Below are 18,687 nucleotides of genomic sequence, written 5' to 3'. Positions count from 1 at the left end.
GTATGGGTGCAGGGACAAGGCCAGGCCAGGCATTGGGGAGGGGAGGACACTTCCCTGAGGAGCACCGAGCATGGACCTGGTGGCAGCTGTGGGAGCATAGCCTCTAGGCTGGAGGGACAGGAACTTTTTGGTTTGCCTGTTTGTCTGCGAAATCCTGTAGTTCTCTCAACCTCACATCTCAAGAAAAAGCACTCAAAGTGGGTAAAATGTTTTAATTCTACCACAGTTAAGAGAGTACACTAGGAATAGTGGCACATGCCTGTCATCCCAGCACTCGAGAGGCTGAGGCAGGGAGATGAAGACGTGAAGACCAGCTTGGGCTCCCGGGTGAGATCTGGTGTCAAGGAAGCAGCTAAGGGGTAGCATCCGTGCCCCAGTGCAGGACGCAGCGGGAGGTGCTGCAGGCAGGGCCCCGAGTGTGAGCGCAAGTGTGGAGGGAGGGCGGTGGTCAGGACCAGAGAGCAGGGTCCACGGCCCCACCCGCCTCAGCCAGACTGGTGTCCGCATGCACCGGGCGTCAGGCGGGGCGGGCGGGGCGGGCGATGGCCACTCTGGAAACAGGATCGGGGGCAGGGATATTCACACCAGGCTGCAGTTCTCTCTTTTTTTTTTTTTTTTTTTTGGCCAGTCCTGGGCCTTGGACTCAGGGCCTGAGCACTGTCCCTGGCTTCTTCCCGCTCAAGGCTAGCACTCTGCCACTTGAGCCACAGCGCCACTTCTGGCCGTTTTCTGTATATGTGGTGCTGGGGAATCGAACCTAGGGCCTCGTGTATCCGAGGCAGGCACTCTTGCCACTAGGCTATATCCCCAGCCCTGCAGTTCTCTTAATCCCACGAACCTGGTGTTTCCTGTGACACGGGTCGTTCTGAGCTTTTGTAATGAGTGAAACAGGCTGGGAATCCCCAAGGCCTCTTTCAGGACACTTACTCCCTGTGCCCACGCAGGAGCACAGATGTGTGCAGATCATGCGTGGGGAAGGCACCAGAGGAAGAGAACAGGAGCTGGGCAGGGCAACACGCACAGGTGTTTGGGGGGGTGGGGGGTGGGGAAGACATGGGGAATCTGTATCATGGGTGGAAGGGGCAGGATTTCCCAGAGAAGCTAGGTCTGTAGAGGTAACACCCCCCAAGCAGCTGTCGCCCCTCTGTGCTGCCATCTTGGGGGGGGGGCCTGTGGAGCAGGTGGCACCACACAGCTGTGGTGGCATCTGTCACCCCCACCGGTGGGAGCGCACAGAGCATCATCGGGGCAGCCTCCAGGCTGTGGCCACCCCTCGCAGGCAGGGCCTCTCCAGACCCGCGGATCCTGTCAGAGCCCGTGGCTCTGAGGAGCACGCGGGCCCTGGTCCTCCCAAGAGACCGGCTGCGGGGGTCAAGCAGACAGGTGTCCACATGCCCCGACTAGCCCGTGTGTTCCCTTCCTGTCCCATGTCAGCCCTTGGAGGCTGAGATTTGTGTTCTTTCCCAGGTGAGCCAGGAGCCCCGGGATGTGGAATGGGGCGCAGGCGGCGGCCTCGCAGTTCAGAGCCTTGTCCCGAGGCGGATGGTCTGGGGCCCTCGCCATGGCCATTTCCCAGTGCTGCATTTTTGTCACGCTCCCCTCATGCAGCTTCCCATAGCCCCTTCCATCCCATTAGCCCTGGATGCCTGGCTGTCCACTGGGGAGCCCAAGGCCACCCAGGGGCATGCTGTTGGGGGCGGGGCACAGCGGGGTCTGTGGCTCTGCTTGCACACGGGACATGGTCGTGGGGTTTCCTCATTGGCTTCCGCTAGGGCTGGGTGAGGAATGACCGATGCCAAAGGAAGCCCACAGGCTTCTGTGGGGAGGGCCCCACGTGGCACGCAGGTGTGAGTCTGTGTGCCCTCTTGGTGGCCTTGGCTTATCCACTGTACAGGTTCCTGCCCATTTCCTCACCGGGAAGGGGCACAGACAGACACAGATAATACATTGCAAGATGGCTGGCGAGGCGCCCGCAGCACCCCGGCCACGGAGGACGCACAGTGACCGCGTGTCTCCTGGCCATGGACGCCCCCTGGCCTGCCAGCAGGCCACATAGATCTTGTCACACAACTCTGGCTTCCTGGGCCCCCACTTGCTGAGTGCAGAGGCCAGGCGCCAGGCCCCCACTTTCTGTAGTAAGTGGCTGGCGGGGGACGCACCGATGGCCCCAAGCTTCAGCTCTGTGATCAACATGGGCAGTGCCCACCGGCAGCCCAGTCACCATACGGGCAAGGCTGGTTCAGCACCAGCCCTGCAGCTTGGTGGCGCAGGCCTCTCTCGGTGTCTGTAGCCATCTGTGAAATGGGGATGGTGACAGAGGCCTCCCATGGCACCTGGCTCGCAGCCCGTCCTCTGCTCCAGCCACAGGCACTGGAGGCTTAGACCTCGCCGCGGCTTGCCCTACTTCCTGCTTGTATTTTTAAACCCTGCAGCATCTGAAAATCCAGTTTGGAGACAGGGAAACATCAGGTTATTTTGAGCACAATAGCCTGCACCCTGTTTGAGGTTAGTTTAAAAAAAAACACCCACAAATAAAACGCTAGGAAGCGGTGTCCACAGCCCCCAGGAAGCCAGGATGCCTTGGTGAGCCCCGCTGGTGCGGACAGCACCCGCCCTCCGTGGGCCGGCCCGTGCCACGGCTGTGGGTTTCCTCTATGTCTTTAAAATGTGGGTAGGAGGAGGGTGGTGGGCAGTGGTGGCATCGGCCTGGAAGGGCTGGCTTCCTCTGGGTTAGCGCCATGCAGTAGACAGGGCTATGGTACTTGGTGGTACACCACCCCAAGGCTGCCCACGCTTGGCATGGTGGCCATGCCAGGCTCACTTCCAGGGAAGGGGTCAACTCCAGACACTCCGCCCTGCCTGGGCACGGAGAGGGAAAAGCCACTGCAGGCCCTGTCCAAGGCCTGATCGATCACCTCAGCTTATGAGCTGTCCCCAGTGTGACAAGGCAGATGCCGGAGGGGCAGGCACCACCAGCTCACCCGACTACCAAGGATATAGCCAACAGTGGGGCGCCCATGGGCGAGGTGCGCGTGCTGCGGTGTGGTGTGACTGGCACTTTGAGAGCTGTGGTAGGCAGGGGAGGACAGGAAGGAGCACGGAGAGCCGGGCTGTCCACAGACGCCAGCCTCCTTCCACGGGACTCACTTTGCCCTGCAACATACCGACCATAGGCCTTTTAAAACTCTACCTGTGGGAAGCCTGGTTCTGACCTTCCTCGCTCAGGTCTGCTGTATTCTAACTGCCTCGGGCGGTACCAGCATTTCCTTCCGTCCCTGCTCCCAGCCCTCGCGCGCCACGCGTCTCCACTTGAGCGGAGTCACCCAGGAATCGGCCTCTAGTGGCTGCTCCGTCAGCACTCTTCCTCGAGAGCTATCTGAGTCGCTGGAGTGTGAGCAGTTGGCAGGGCGGTTCTGTCCATAGGGTCCAGGAGGGACCGGGTACCTCCTCTTCCTGCTGTGCCAGGGCACAGGGTGTCCATCTACGGCTCCCAGGCCAGAAATACAACCACGCGTGTGGCAGCAGGATGCTTCCCCCCCCCCCCAGCCAAAAATGCTCACAGACAGCTCTGTAAGAAAAGTGTGCCAACCGGCCAGGGCTGTTCTACACACAGCCACACTCCCCGTCTCTGAGCTTTCAGTGGCTAAGAGGAAGCTTCCATCTTTAGAATCCACAGCTGCTGTCTGACCACATCATGCTGGGGCTGGGGAGACTCACTCTTCACACATTTCCCCATGTGTGCTTCCCTAGTCCCAAAGCTCAGAGTGTGTGGAGGGGAGAGGGGTCTCAGCACCTCCCTTCTAAGGAGGGCGGGGCTGTGTTCCAGTTCTAGCCGAGCGATCTTCGCATGCAGCCTCAGAGGCTCGGCCCAGAGACCTGGTGTTCTGGACCCGGCCTCTCCCTCCCAGGCGGGGAGAAAGGCTAGATTTCACTCACCACGTAGCCCTGGCTGGCTTAAAAGGTGCCATCCCCCTCCCTCCTCCGCCTCCTGGGTGCCGGAGTCACAAGTGTGCCACCACGGCAGGTGCTGACTTAAGTACTCCTACTTTTTAAATCCCCTAGGCCTAAGTATAGCTTGGGATCGGGCCACAACCGCAGAGCTCTACTGCCCACGGCCCCTCTCCCGCCCCCCCCCTACCCCCCGCCCAGACTAGACCCCGAGGGCTCCTAGGAAGCCTCTGCCGCTTGGCTCCAAGTCCAGGTTAGGCTGAGGAACGTGCTGTCCTTACCCTCTGCCTGTAAGCACCTGCAGTGTCTCCTCTACAGCACCCAGGAGAAAGCCCGCCAAGCGTGTGGGCTGTGCGGGAGGCAGTCACGAGCCAGCCCCTCCACATGCACTTCCAAGGTCTCCCGGAGCCGGGACGCAGGTCAGGAGAGCAGGCCCAGTGCCACGGGCCTGGTCCCCGTCCCTAATCCCCAGCCAGAATGGGCGCCAGCCGTCATGGTGCTGCGGGTCCTGGCCGTGAGAGGCCAGCAACCCCAGGACAAATGTCACGAGAAGCCCGGGGCCTTTGTGATACCTCGTCAAGGAAAACAGACCAGAAGCCATGGCTGTGGCTGGAGGCCTGGCGCGGTGGAGCAGTGCCTGTGTAGCGAGAGGCCCTGAGCTCAGGACCCCCACCCCAGGAGCCATGGGCAGTTGCTCCTCATTTGTGGCGCTGTGCTGGCAGTTCTGGGGTTTGAACTCAGGGCCTTAGGCTCATTAAGCAGGTGTTCTACTTGAGTCACCCCTCTAGACCCAGTATGCCTTCCAAGGCTTAACACAGGGTCCAGCCATGGCCCCCAGCCAGCTCAGATGTTTGCCTGCGCGTGGGGCTGGGCCCCCCCAGAGCATGGCACATGCTTGCCTCACCCTCGCCTCTCGCTGTCTTGCAGGGACGTCGCCCCTCCAGGAGAGCCACTGAGCAAGAGCAGCCGCCCCAAAGCGGCCTCCCGCTTCTCCAGGCTGTCCCGGGGGGGCCCCCGGGAGCTGCGCAACGTGGAGCCCCAGAGCGGCGACCTCTGACCTCAAGGCATCCCAGACCTGGCCACAGGGTCGCGCGTGGCTGTGGCCACTGGCCCCGTGCCGTGGCACCGCAAGCACAGCTCCCCCGCCACCACAGGCCACGAATAAACCATCCCTCCGCCGCCAGGCCCTGTCCTTGCCACGCGGGCACAAGGGCCTGGATCTCCAGCGCAGTTGGCAGTGGGGTGGGTGCCCCGCAGGGCTTGGAGTCCGTGGGCAAGATTCACAACCCCATGATTTCCTAGCGCACAAGCATTCTCGTGGGCATCAGCGTGACCACGGGCCTGTAGACGTGTTTTCACACGTGGCCGGCGGGTCCTCTCCACAGTCCTCCCCGCCGGGTGCCCTGGCCATCAGTGCGGCCAGCTGGTCCCGGAGAGCCCTGCCTCCGCGCGGCTGGCTGGGGATGCCCTGGGGTCGTGGCCATGGCCTCCACTCGGGAGAGAAGTGGCCGTGGGGGCCACCGTGGCTGCAGGTATCTGCGTGGCTGGCCGTGGGAACTGCCGTGGAAGGCTCCAGGCACCTCCCCCCAGCTCCACGTGGGAGATCATGATGGTCCCTAAAGACTTGCTCGGGCACTGTCCACCCTGAGCCCTGTGTCCCCTGAGACTTTCTCCTTGCTCCCTCCCACCACCCAGAGACGCAGCGTGGGCCACTGCATGACAGCACGCTGCTCCCGCGTATGGCCTCCCGCGTCATGGCCGGAGCCGTCACGGGTGCTGCCAGAATCATGGATTCCCCAGTCCTGCCCATCAGAAGCTCAGCAGTGGGGAGGAACTTGCTAAGAGGACTGTGAAAGAATTGGGGTGCAGCTGCTTTGGGGACAGGGAACAAGCCAGAAGACTAGAGACTTGTTTGGGAACAGAGAACCCCCTCAATCCTGAAAGAACATGCCCCTCCCGTCAGCCACAGCGACTGCCCCCCGCCACGCGAGCCCTGGGGGCCCCGAGCTGGTGGCTCCGCACGCCTGCCTGGTGACTGACGCGGGGTGCCGGGCGCTGCAGTGGACTGCAGCCGGCTGGACATGGGGGGCGTGGGGCCCCTGACCGGGCCCGTGGACCTGTGCCGGCCTCTCCGCCTGCCATGGCGTCCCAGCCCTGGCCATGTGGCAGCTGCCGGTCTCCTGGATCCACCTGGACAACGTGTGCACCTGGGGGCTGGTCATGGCGGCTCAGGCTCTTCCACCTCTGCAGCCCTCCCCGCGCCCATCATCCCCGCCACCCAGAGACACAGCTGCCCCTCACCCCAGCCCGGACCTCCTGCCGCCGCCGCCTCCAGCCCTCAGCCCCGCGGACGGAGCAGGCGCCGCCTCAGCAAGGCCTCACCCCAGGCCGCCCCATGAGGGCAGCTCGGGCGGGCTCCGCGCCACGTCTGCACGGCTCTAGCACTGTGTATCTAATCTTCCAGTTCTGTGCCAAAAAGTCCACATCCCTGCTTCCTCACCACGCCCGCCACAGTGCCCCAAGCCATAGGAAGGGGCCGGGCAGCGGGCTCCAGCCCTGGGAGACTCACCCTGCTTCATGCTGGCCCTGCGCCCCGGCCGGGCAGCGCTCTGCCCCTTCATCCCACCCAACCCCAATGGCTTCCAGGCACCCAGAGGCTCTGTGAAAAGTAAAAAGCAAACTGGGAAAGACCTGAGTGGCACCACTGGTAGAAGGTTCTGGGACCACCAGGTTCTGAGGCTGGGTCTGATCCATGGGTCCTATGTCTCCCTGTCCTGCTCCCCCACACCACCCCCACACCCCACCCACTGGGGCCACCTCGTCCCCTCATAGTTGCCACCAGAGTTGCTAAGCCCTAGAGCGTGGGGTCCCCAGGAGAAAGGGGGCTCCCTGGCTTTTGTCTTCTCTAAGCCACCACAGCGGGGAGCAGGCGGGCGTCACAGAGGCCACCGCCACCAGTCTGCCACCACGGGGCGCCTGGCACCCGACCGCCCTCCGTTAAGGTTTACACACTAGAATTTTTAAACAAATGTTTAATTTTCTAAAATCTCTTGTATTAAAACTTTCTTTTGAATAAGCTGTGGTAATTTTGTTACAGTCTGGCAGAGCCTAACCTCTTTCCAGCGAGGACATAAAACGCAGACATTTTATAGATCACTCGCCTGCATGGTCTGGTTCTTTGTCTCAGTTCTTTCCCAACAACGAGGGAAGATACAGGTTATGGCAAGCTTCCAGAAAGTTCACTCACCATTTCCCACGATACCCAAAGTGGTAGGATTTAGTTTGACTAATAGCAATTTGTCTGAATTAAATAGGACAAAGTCCCATTTGGAGTTATATTTACTAGGCAGGTTTGCCTAATTTGGAGGCGTGGAATCAAAATTCCTCATGGAATAAAACAAAGCCACAAAAACCCTCCTGCCAGGCTCCTGTCCACACATTCAAGAAACAAGTCGGGTGTAGTAGCTGACTCTGGACACCCAGCCACTCAGGAGGCAGAGATAGGTCAGGCTCGAGGCCCGCCCAGAGGAGAAAAGAGCCCGACCTCATAACCATGTGCTGGGTGCGGCGGTCACCTCCACGGGAGGTAGAAATAGGGGATTCTGGTCCAGGCTGGCCTGGCAAAAAGAAAAAACATGAAACCCTATCTGAAAAGAAGCAGACAAGTATAAGTATGGCCACATGACTCAAATGGTAGAGCACCTGCCTAGCAAGTGTGAGGCCCGAGTTCAAACCTCAGTGCCTCAGGTTCTCCTTATTTTCAACCCAACCATCCAGTGAGCCTGGTGGGCACCACTGGGAACCCCCAGGGCTGGAGGAGGCGCGGCGGCCGGGCGCATGGCCTGCCCTGGTGCCGGCTTCTGGCCCACTCCCCGGCCTGGCTGGTGTCTCCCCATTCCCTGCTGTGCCCCTCTGCCATGGAGGCACAGACACCCCAAGACAGGCCTTCCACTCCCTGGGAGCCTTTCCCTCCTGCCAGCCCCCAGCTGTCACCCGCCCAGTGGGAAATGTCCCCTAGGGCACCCGAGCCTGCCCAGCCTCTGCAATGACCTGCATCCCTGTCCCTCAGACACCCTCTTATCCCATGCCTCCACCCCAGGACCCCCCCATGCATCATCCACACCCCTGATGCACCCCAACTTCCCATAACCCCACCAGGAAAGAAGGGGAGACAGTGACATCCCTGACCTGCCCCACACGCATCAGAACGTTGCGACATCCGTGTTTCATGCCCTACGGTGGGGGTGACGGGGCTGATACAGTGGACCACAGAGTCCTCTATGTGGGTGCCCTTGAACCTGTGTCCCTCCCCGTCCAGCCTAATGAGCATCTTTCCTGCCCAGTCTGCAGACACTCCTGGCCTTTCCCCGGCTGAGAACTGGCACCTGCGCTCTCCCTGTTGCTGACAAAAATAATCACTACTGTTGTTTTCGGTGGCACTGGGGTTTGAACTCAGGGCCTCATGTGTCCAGGCCGGCGCTCTGCTGCTGAGCCACGCCTCGCCTCACCTATCCTGCACGGGCGGGTTTGGGTGAGAGGCCCTCCCTCCCCTGGCCCATTCCAGCCACTCCACACTTCCCGTCACCCCTGGAGCGCAGGCCAGGGCCGCCACACCCAGCCAGGGGCTGAGATGGAGTCGTGAGAATTTTTCCTGCCCAGGCTGGCCTCAAATCATGATCCTCCCATCCTCAGCCTCCTAAGTCGCCAGAATGGCAGGTGTGAGCCACTGTGTCTGCCCTGTCACATCTGGACACTGCTTCCTCTCCCGCCCAGCTTGGCAACAGGCAGGTCTGACACAGAGCTGGGGTGTGGCCATGTCCAGTGCCCTTGCTGCACCCGGAGATCCCCACTTCCTCCTCTCACCCTACCACATTCCACCCTGTCCACTCAGCACCCAAGGACACGCCTCCTGGCCCATGGAGGCCACGGTCACTCATGAGCAAGGCAGAGGGCAGCACCCCATCCCACGATGTAGGTCGGAGTCACCTGTGCCGGCCTCTAACCCGAGCCTCTGCCTGATCAGCCTCCTCCCATGCTGGTGGCGGAGCCCCGCATCCTCTGGGCCACTCTGCCACCCAGCAGGTGCCAGGGAGGGCCTGTCCCTGCAAAGTCCAAGACCACAGCTTCCGAGACCCGGCTTCCTTCCGGCTGCGGCCTGGTCTCCCTGACGTCTGCAGGGCCTGCACTGGTGTCCGTCCTGACTCTGACCTGCAGCCCCGGGACCCCCACTCCACCAAGCGAGCTGTGCCACACACTGCCTGACAACAGCCTGGGGAAACTGAGGCCCAGACACTTAGAGTCACACACGCAGCAGGGCAGACTTCGAGGGCAGCAGACGTGCTCCGGGGTCGGTGTCTGTAGGCTGCAGGCCCAGCTTTCGACCTGAGCCATCGTGGAAGCTGACATGGAGGGGCAGCTCACACGGCACCCGCGGCACCCCCGGCACGGGCCGGGTGCTGCCCTTCTCTACCAGCCACTCCTGCCACCTCCCCACGCGGCCCCAGGCCACTGGGGGGAGGGAGGGGCGCTCACCGGGAGGGAGGCTCCTGCCCTAGGAGACCTGAGCGGCAGAGACAGCCGCAGCTGGGGGGGCAGAGGCGCGCACGGCGGGGGGCGCGCATGGTGGGGGGTGCGCACGGCGGGGGGCGGGGCGCGCACGGCGGGGGGCGGGGCGCGCACGGCGGGGGGCGGGGCGCGCACGGCGGGGGGCGGGAGTCAGGGACGCGCACGGCGGGGGGCCGGGGGCGCGCACGGCGGGGGGGCGGCGGTGGCGCACTTGGCCGCACGGAGGGGACGGGGGGGACCGGCACGGCAGGCTGAGCTCCAGCAGCAGGTGAGGACGCCCCACGGCCACACACGCTCCCACGCTGCCCCACGCCCGCAGTGACGCCAGCCCGGAGAACCGGCCTCTCACCCCGGCGACGGCCACCCGCACGGAGGCCAGGCCATCACCGCGTTCACTGGTGGCCGCCGTCCGGGCCGTGGCGAGGGGGACACGGAGGCAGGCGGGGACCGCGGGCCGCGGCTGTGGCCCACAGGGCGGGCGTCTGCTTCCATCCCCTGGGCCCCCGGCTCCGGAACCACATCACCCCTTGGCCTGCGTGGGGAAGAGCTCTGGGCAGGGGCTGCGATGGGGGGCAGGGATTCTAGGAGGGGCAGCGGTGACTCACTCCTGTCATCCCAGCTACTCAGGAGGCCGAGATCTGAGGATCACGGTTCAAAGCCAGCCTGGGCAGGAAAGTCCGTGAGACTTTTATCTCCAGTGAACCGCCGGAAAACCAGAAGTGGCACTGTGGCTCAAGTGGCAGCGCGCGAGCCTTGAGCTGAAGGGCTCAGGGACAGCGCCCAGGCCCAGAGTTCAAGCCCCACGACCGACCAGAAAAAAAAAGGAGGTCCAGATGGACGTGGGCATTCTTTGAAGACAGCACCAAACTCCCTTGATCCCATGTGCTGGTGCGCAAACATGGAGCATGAGATGAGCAATGTAAGATTTTGTGGGGTTTTTTTTAACTTTAGAAATAAGAAAATGCATTGCAGTGTGCTATTTATATTATAAAACATACCCAAAAGGGGAATTTTCAAATAATGAGGTTTTCAGAAGTGAGGCACTGATTTGGAGTTATGATGATGATTACTCCCAGGGAACCATCGAGGCTGCGGGCAGGTTTTGAGTGCATGAGCCTCGCCTTCGGAGAGGCCCCTGCCTGGCACCAGAGGTCCACAATAGTCGTCAAAGCAATGGGCTTGCCAGGCACCACTGGCTCACGCCTGTAATCCCAGTTACTCAGGAGGCTGAGATCTGAGGATCACAGTTCAAAACTAGACCGGGAAAGAAAGCTTTTGAGACTCTGATCTCCAATTAACCAGCAAAAAGCCAGAAGTAGAGCCGTGGCTCAAGTGGTAGATTGCAATCTTTGGTACAAAAGCTCAGGGACAGTGACCAGGCCCTGAGTTCAAGCTCCAGGGCTGGCATGCGCACACATACACAGACAGACACACACACACACGCACGCATACACACACACACAATATTCTTCACAGAAGCTCATTAGGTAAAAGCAATGGACATGCAAAGCATAGCTCAGCCTCAGGAAGAAGAGAATTCTGACCCTGTGGCTCAAGGACATGCAAGCTGGGCTCAAAGACAAAACCTAGGTGGTTCTCCTTACAGGGTGCAGGCACCTGCCTGGCAAACACAGAGCTCTGAGTTCAAATCCCAGCATGCCACAAACGATGCCCTCTAAATAGATCGATCATGACCACAGACTGAAACAGTCAACACTGGAGAGATTGATTCCAGCCAATTTCACCCCCAGGGTTAATGCACCGCAGGCCAGAACTCGGGGTCTCCTTCTATAGGAATTGCTAAGCTTGCTGTAAAATTTCTATAGCAGTGCAAGGACTTCAGCTGGCTACAAGCTGGGAAAAGCAACAGGATTGCGACACAAGGACCAATAGTATGTCCGTGACATAGAATACAGAGCTGGAACAGACCTACACTTAAAATTCCTTTTTTGAGAAAAGGGGCCAGAACAAATGGGAAAGAAGTCTTTTCAACACCTGGTGCTGGAGACGCTGGTGGTGGGGGAGGGGGGGTGTCAGACCTGGGAATGAGGAGACTCAGGGTGGGGGGGCTGCTCAGGCCTGGGAATGAGGAGGAGATGCCACCCCAGGAACCACACTACTGCAGAGGCTCTGAAGCTTCCCAAAAGTAGGGTGTTATGTATCTTAGCAACCTGGGAGAGGCAAACATTTCACACACAAGGTACAGAAAGAAAAGGCATAAAATTGCAAAGTGTTCAAATATACAATTCATCAAAATAAAGCCTTCCGAGCCGGGCACCGGTGACTCATGCCTGTAATCCTAGTGACCAAGCAGGGGTCTGAGATCTAGAGGATCATTTCAAGGCTGGACCAACCAGAAAAGCCCATGAGATTTTTATCTCCAAAATAACAAGCAAAAAAACGGGGCTGGGGGTGTGGCTCAAGTGGTGGAGCTCCAACCAAACAAGTGCAGTGCCCTGAGTTCAAACCACAGGACTTGCAAGATGAACACACTGAAAGTGTGTGCACTTTGAGATATGCCTTCAAGAGCACAAAAGCTGCTAAGGTACTGACGGGAGAAAGGAACCTAACACGCGCATCTGACGAAGGGTTTGTATGCGGAAGAAACGTTGCTCCAGTAATGACATAATAAAACCGGACGACATGAAGACCCCTTTGTGAAGGGAGCTGATTGCACCAAGCCGCAGGCACCGCCGCCTGCGTACCGCGGTGTACAAGCCTGTGCGACACGAGGGCGTGCCCGGGAGAAAGGCTCAGATCGCGGCTGCCGACCCTGCAGGCCCCAGGCCAGCGCGTTCCATTTGATCCGCCCTTCCTCAAGTCTGGGAACCACTGGGACTCAGCAATGGCCACCGGGAAAGCCCAAGCCCGAGACCGCCAGGCCACCCAGGGGGAAAGCAGGGCGGATCAAGCCCTGGGGCCAGGGGGTGGGGAGCTTCCCCCCCCCCCCAGCCGACCTCCGAGGCCCCGGATCCCACGAGGCCTCTGGGGCGCAGGAGCGCGCGGTGCCCACACGGACGCCCGCGGAGCCCTCAGCCGCCGAAGGAAAGGGCCTCTCAGGGAAGAAGCTTCTAGAATGCAACGCCTGCACTTGAAACACCACAACCCCCCCCCCCTCCCGCAGGGCCCCGGCCCCATCCGGGCTACGGTTCCCGGCTCCACCCCCCCTCCAGTCACCTGCGCCCCAGGTCGGGAGGGGCGCCCAGCCCCACAGGCCCGACCTCAGGGCGAGCCTCCCCTCACCCCCGTCCCGGGCCCTCTCCACCTCCCACAGCCCCCAGCCCGGCTGGAGCTGCGCGGCCAAGCTCCGCCGGCGAGGCCGCCGCTCCCCCCGTGCGGCCCGCGCGCGCTCAGGACTCCCCTGCAGCCAGAGGCCTCCCGAGGGCTGCGGTGATGCCCAGACTTCAAGTTAACACTTCAGACCCCGGCAGCCCCAGCTGCCCAGGAGGCCGAGCCCCGGACGATCACGGTTTGAGGCTGGACTTGGCAGAACAGTTCGGGTCTGCCTCCACCCTCCACCCTCCACCCCCCCACAGCAAAATGTTAAACGGGAGGCATGTCTCCAGTGGTAGAGGGCCCGCCTAGTAAGCAAGCGCCCATTCAAGCATGAAGGCGCGGGTTCAAGTCCTGGTAATAGAAAAGGGAATAAAAACTCAACTGTTTCGTGGGGTTTTGGTTTGTATGTTGGGGTAGCTTTGGCTGTCAGGAGAGTGGGGGACCGAGGCCGAGCGCCCAGGGCCCCCCTCCCTCTGTTCAGGACATTACCTAGTCGTCCAACGTGCCGCAGGTCTGGCGACACCACGCCAACAGTGGCCCCTGGGCCAGGACTTCTGATTTTCCCTGCCGCTGACCTGGGCTGCCATGTGGGCCCTGTCCCCTTGTCGTGGGGCCCTCTGATGTTCTTGCTTTTAATCTTCTGGATAGAATTCTGCCTCCATCCAATAATGGAGTGTCCATGGAGTCGCCCACGACTGCTCAGGTGGCAGGCTAAGGGCCTCCCAAGCGCCAGGACGCTGCCACGCCCCCGGACGCGGCCTTCACTAAGTGGTCAGGGTCCGAACACAGGCACCAGCCTGGCCCCCCCCCCCCCCCAGCCGGGCCATCGCCTCCCTTTTCATGAGCAGGGCTCGCTGCATGTTGGGGGGTTGTCACCGTGACATTTCACACGTGCATACAACACGTGACATCCCAGCCCTAGAGGAAGCCTGGAGGTCCTGGTGGGTCTCGGTGCCTCCGTGTGTGTGTGTGTGTGTGTGTGTGTGTGTGTGTGCTGCCGGTCCTCACTGGCTGTGGAGCGGGGCTTGTGTGTCAGAACCCGCTACAGGACAGCTGGAGTTCCATACACACGTTGGCAAACTGGCTCCCGCTCCTGGCAAAACTTCAGCACGGGCAAGCACAGCTCCGGAAGGGGAGACTCGGCCTCAGAAGCCGTCAGGGGTGAGTCTAAAGCCACGTGGGAGCCCAGTGGTCCCAGACATCAGGCCGCATTTCCTGTGCAACCTCGGAGAACTCACTCAACTTCTCGGAGCCCATTCCCTCCTTGGGAAAATGAGAATTCACACTCGCCAATTACTTTGAGGGGTTGTAAGTATTAAGGCAAGATCACCCTAGTCAGAACTCATGGAGTGTCAGCTACTTACTTCAATGACAAACATTTGTCAGGCACTGTGGCTTATAAAAAAACCAGTGAAATCATCTTTGCCCTGAAGCATTCACAATTTATGAGAAAAGGGGTAATATGTAACATTTAATAGTGTTCCCTACGTGCCTAGATTTATTATCTTACTTAACTTTTATTGTACTCTTATGAGGTAACTATTATTACTCATGTTTTATAGATGGAGAAATGAAGGTCTAAAAAAAAATCAGAGTCCTAGGCTGTCTTGGTTGGCTTCAAGAAGCTGTTCATAGATGGAGAGGATTTGACGTATGGATGGGGGGGGGCATCGTGATGACTACTCAGGATCCCCCAGGAAACACGGTAACTGAAACATAGCTCCTAAGGGCTTCTGGCCACCAAGCCATCTGTCTCCCCATCTCTGGGAGTGGCTTCCCCTGGTGCATCTGTTAAACTCTTCCCCCTCACCGACCTGCTTTCAGAACACAGGGCAGAAAATGGCCGGAACACATGCTGCCTCCAGAGGACGTCAGCCCGGTCCATGCACAATCTGATTGGTCCAGCTTGGGCCCTGTGTCTACTTCTGGACCAATCAGGTAGGGTGGCCAGGGAGACCCCGGGGTCTCACACAAAAACAAGAAAGTTCAACAGAGAGGGCTAAAGAGTAGTGTCCAAAAAAGGACTTCCTAAAGAAGACTGAGCTGAAGCTTCACCTGACATTCTAGAATAATATGGTCCCCCCTCAGCCTTCTGTAGACGCCGATGCCCAGCTGAAGATCTGTTCATGGCGGGGAATTCTCTCTGGCTTCCTGGTAGACTCTTGTACCAGCTGCTCCTTTCCTGATGAGCACAGAGCACTGATTAGAGATGAACGAGGCGTCGTCACCCATAGCTGCATCCATGGGCCCCAAACGACTGACTTCAGGCCAGTGATCCGTGAGTGACCTTCTCCTTTTCTCAAAAGAGACACTGGATCGTGGCCTGTCCTGAGACAGGGGGGTCATTACCGCCGGAAAGGGAAGGACCCCACCTGCTTAATGGGTGGGTGGCTAAGAGTGGGCTGCTGGCTGACCTTTCGTCATGTCACCGTGGGTTGGGATGGGCTGTCGACGGGCCTGGGCCGGCTTGGAAAGGCTGTGGTTCCTCTGTACAGGGGATGAGATAGGACCTCCTCCCCCCTCCCCAAATGTCAAAAGGCTGCTGGTGCTCAGCCCCCTGCCCCCTCCCGCTGCTGTATCAGGTCAAGGCGCTGACCCTGGCTGGCATCTCAGACAGCTTTATAATTACACTGTTTTCCAACTTGCCTGCAACCTTTGGGTCGGTCCTCTCATTTGGCGGCGAGCAGGAGCCCCGTTATCTGCATCTCCTTTTCTCTCCTCTGCGTAGATCACGGCGCTAGACTATGAGGGCCCAGCTGACTTACCTGATGCTCCCACTTCTCCCAGGGATGGGACGCGTGCTTCCTCGTTAGGAGAATCAAAGATCACCACTAGGTATGAGTCGCTAACAGAGTTCTCTCATTCCTTTGGAGGGTGTAATCTGCACAGATTCCTTTAAAATCTGGCAACATATGACTTTCTTTTTTCTTTGACAGTACTGGGGGTTGAACCTGGGGTCGCACACTTGCTAGGCAGGTGCTTTACCTCTCTAGTCACCTGCAGCCCCTTTTGGCATTGGGTATTTTCAAGATAAGGCCTCAGCTTATGCCGGGACCAGCCCGGGCTGGGCGTGACCCTTCCCCAGTGCCAGTGCTGTGGGGGTGGCAGGTGTGCGCCACCGGGCCAGCCACTGGTTGAGATGGATTTCAAGAACCTGGGCTGGACTTGAGAGGCAATCTCCTCATCTCTGTCTCTCAAGGAGCCATGGTGCCTGGCTGAGTGCACGCCAGATAGCTGTCACCTGCTCGTCACTGCTGGCCCAGTGCGTGCCGCGCACCGGAGTTGAAACCTCAGTCTATTATTGTTCACAGGGAGCTGAGGGCAAAGGAAGATTGGATGTGGACAGCCATGGCGTGTGTGTGTGTGTGTGTGTGTGTGTGTGTGTGTGTGTGTGTCTGGGGAGTGTAAATTGTGGCTCAGGGAAGAGGCTGGAAAGGTGAGGGACTTGTTGAACATGAACAGAAGCTCCAGAGGGGAACTGACAGAACACTGGGCACGTGAGCCAGCGTGGTGGTGCACGCCTGTAATCCCAGCACTTGGGGGAGGTGGAATCAGGAAGGCTGGGAGATCAAGGCCAGCCTGGGCTGCAGCTTCAGTGAAGCCCCTGTCTCTAAAAGAAATGAAAGACAACCTGAAGGGAGGGCTAAGGAGAAAGAGCTACGAACAGCAGGGCCGGCCATGGGGGGAGGGGAGGAGGCCGGGCAGCGTGGGCTGATGGGAGAGGAGAAACTCTGCTGCTTCATACTCTGACTGTAACTAGCTCTACTAAAAATCCTTCCCTGTGGAAGCTCAGAGGAGCCGGCGGCAGGGAGGCGCGGCCGTCCGCACGGGGCTTTCCTGCGCCCCCTGCAGCCATCATCCCCGACCCGCCCGCCCTTGCGGGGAGATCACTTTAATGAACGCACCCAGGGGTGCAATGACTACTGGGTTTAATCGGGATGCCCGACGCCTGGCTAAAAATATAATCTGTCTCAAAGCAAATAATTAGAGCCTTGGAATGCCCGAGCCGGGGCGGGGGAGGGGGCCTGGGCAGCCCCCCGGTCGCCTGCTCCCCAGGACCCCGTCCTGGCTTTCAGAAAAGCTCAGAAAGGGTGTCGCGGTGGTCCGCCCCGTCGGGGAGATGTTGACAGCTCGCCTACATAGCATCAAAAGCTCGTTTCCCTAAGCGGTTAATTAGAGCCTCTCCACGGGAGACGGGCAGGAGGTCGCTCCCCGCCTCGCCAGGCTCGCGCGCCGGGGCAGAGGCCTCCGCTAATTAGACATGACATCGTTAGTCTCCACTGCCAACTACACTGGCAGGAATGAGTACAGCTACTGGAACTTTCTTTCCGTTGGTGTGGTCCCCACAGGTGAGGGCTGGCCCACGCCCTCGCTGGGCCTCCCTCGGACTGCGCGGCTTCACTGCTGGAAAGGCTGAGGGGAACCGCAGTGAACCGAGGGACACGCTGGGCGCCTGCGCTGTCGCCAGGTGATTTGGCGATGCGTTTGCACTCAGGCCTGGCGGGGGACGGCCAGGCCCCGTCGGTGGACACGGCCACTCTGCTCAGCCCTGGGACACGGAGGAGCGGGGGCTCCTCACTGTGCAAGAGGCCCGCGGGGCACTTGTGGTGCCACAGAGGCGGTGTGCTGGGGTCAGAGGGCAAATCGTGGCTCAGGTCCCAAAGCCTTTGCTGCCCTGCCTGTGACCTCATCCCCACTCAGTGACCTCATCCCCGCTCGGTGACCTCATCCCCACGCAGTGACCTCATCCCCGCTCGGTGACCTCATCCCCGCTCGGTGACCTCATCCCCACTCAGTGACCTCATCCCCGCTCGGTGACCTCATCCCCGCTCGGTGACCTCATCCCCGCTCGGTGACCTCATCCCCGCTCGGTGACCTCATCCCCGCTCGGTGACCTCATCCCCGCTCGGTGACCTCATCCCCGCTCGGTGACCTCATCCCCGCTCGGTGACCTCATCCCCGCTCGGTGATCTCATCCCCGCTCGGTGACCTCATCCCCACTCGGTGACCTCATCCCCGCTCGGTGACCTCATCCCCACTCGGTGACCTCATCCCCGCTCGGTGACCTCATCCCCACTCAGAAATCAAGATGACAGTGAGAAGCAGACACATGGCCAGTGCCAAGGCCGGGACTGGTGGGATGGGAGGAAGGTGGCGGCGGGGTTGGCACTAGTGGTGGAGTGGACGAGCCGGGTGGGGACGCCGCTGAGAGGAGCAGGGCCCAGTAAGGAAGGTGACCTTGTAAAGCAGCTATGAGAACAGATTTTCTCGCAGCAGTGTGATTACTCAAAGTATTTACACACCCAAAACCTAAAGGAAGAAATCCAGTGTGAGTGTGTGTGTGTGTGTGTGTGTGTGTGAAGTCATTAACATACGGAGATAAAAATCCAATGGAGGCAGAAGAGATTTGATCAGTAAAATCTCTAGAAAAATGCCAGGAGTCATTATGCCAAGAAAAGAAGCCCTCATTTTGTGTGTGCACACACACGCACAGACAATGCAGTGTGTACACACATACGTGTATGTGCACACAGAGAGGCACACCCAAGTTCTACTATGACACGCGACAGCATTTCACGAAGTTACGAACAATATCGCTTGTCAGATTCTGTCTCTTGCAGCAACCAAACTGCTCAGGTTGTCTGAATAAGAAATCCCGGGCGTCTATGACAAGACCCCCCCACCCCCCCAGCTCAGTTCCGTTGTTCTTCTGTGACTACAGATGGAGCTACGTGCCCCACTAGGGGCGTGCATGTGCGTGCAAAGGCTTCGAATAAATGCAAATGATGTTTCTCTCCCTTTCCTCCAAAGACCATGTTGGACCGCAGGCTGCGATATTAAACGCTGTTCCGTGTGCATCGCTCAGCCGCCGCACGCGTCTCAGTCTTTTACAAGGAG

At 59.7% G+C, this 18,687-nt stretch overlaps 1 protein-coding gene and 1 long non-coding RNA gene across 3 annotated transcripts in view; one reads left to right on the top strand and one right to left on the bottom strand.

The window, feature by feature from the left end:
* Snx29 (sorting nexin 29) overlaps positions 1–7,101 on the top strand; it is a 226,508-nt gene extending 219,407 nt beyond the window's left edge. For both annotated transcript variants that reach the window (XM_048332417.1, XM_048332416.1), the window contains exon 21: positions 4,876–7,101. In XM_048332417.1, the coding sequence (XP_048188374.1) occupies positions 4,876–5,005 (130 nt within the window). In that variant the 3' untranslated portion in view covers positions 5,006–7,101. The remainder of the gene's footprint in view (positions 1–4,875) is intronic.
* A 1,526-nt stretch (positions 7,102–8,627) lies between these two features.
* The window catches only part of LOC125340666, a 12,787-nt gene continuing 2,727 nt past the window's right edge, over positions 8,628–18,687 (bottom strand). The window contains exon 3 of the long non-coding RNA XR_007208798.1: positions 8,628–8,644. This is a non-coding gene — a long non-coding RNA (uncharacterized LOC125340666). The remainder of the gene's footprint in view (positions 8,645–18,687) is intronic.

Source organism: Perognathus longimembris, chromosome 23 (genome assembly GCF_023159225.1).
Source record: "Perognathus longimembris pacificus isolate PPM17 chromosome 23, ASM2315922v1, whole genome shotgun sequence".
NCBI lineage: Eukaryota > Metazoa > Chordata > Mammalia > Rodentia > Heteromyidae > Perognathus > Perognathus longimembris.
The sequence above is the reverse complement of the archived record's forward strand: the minus strand, read 5'-3'. Positions and strand labels throughout refer to the sequence as shown.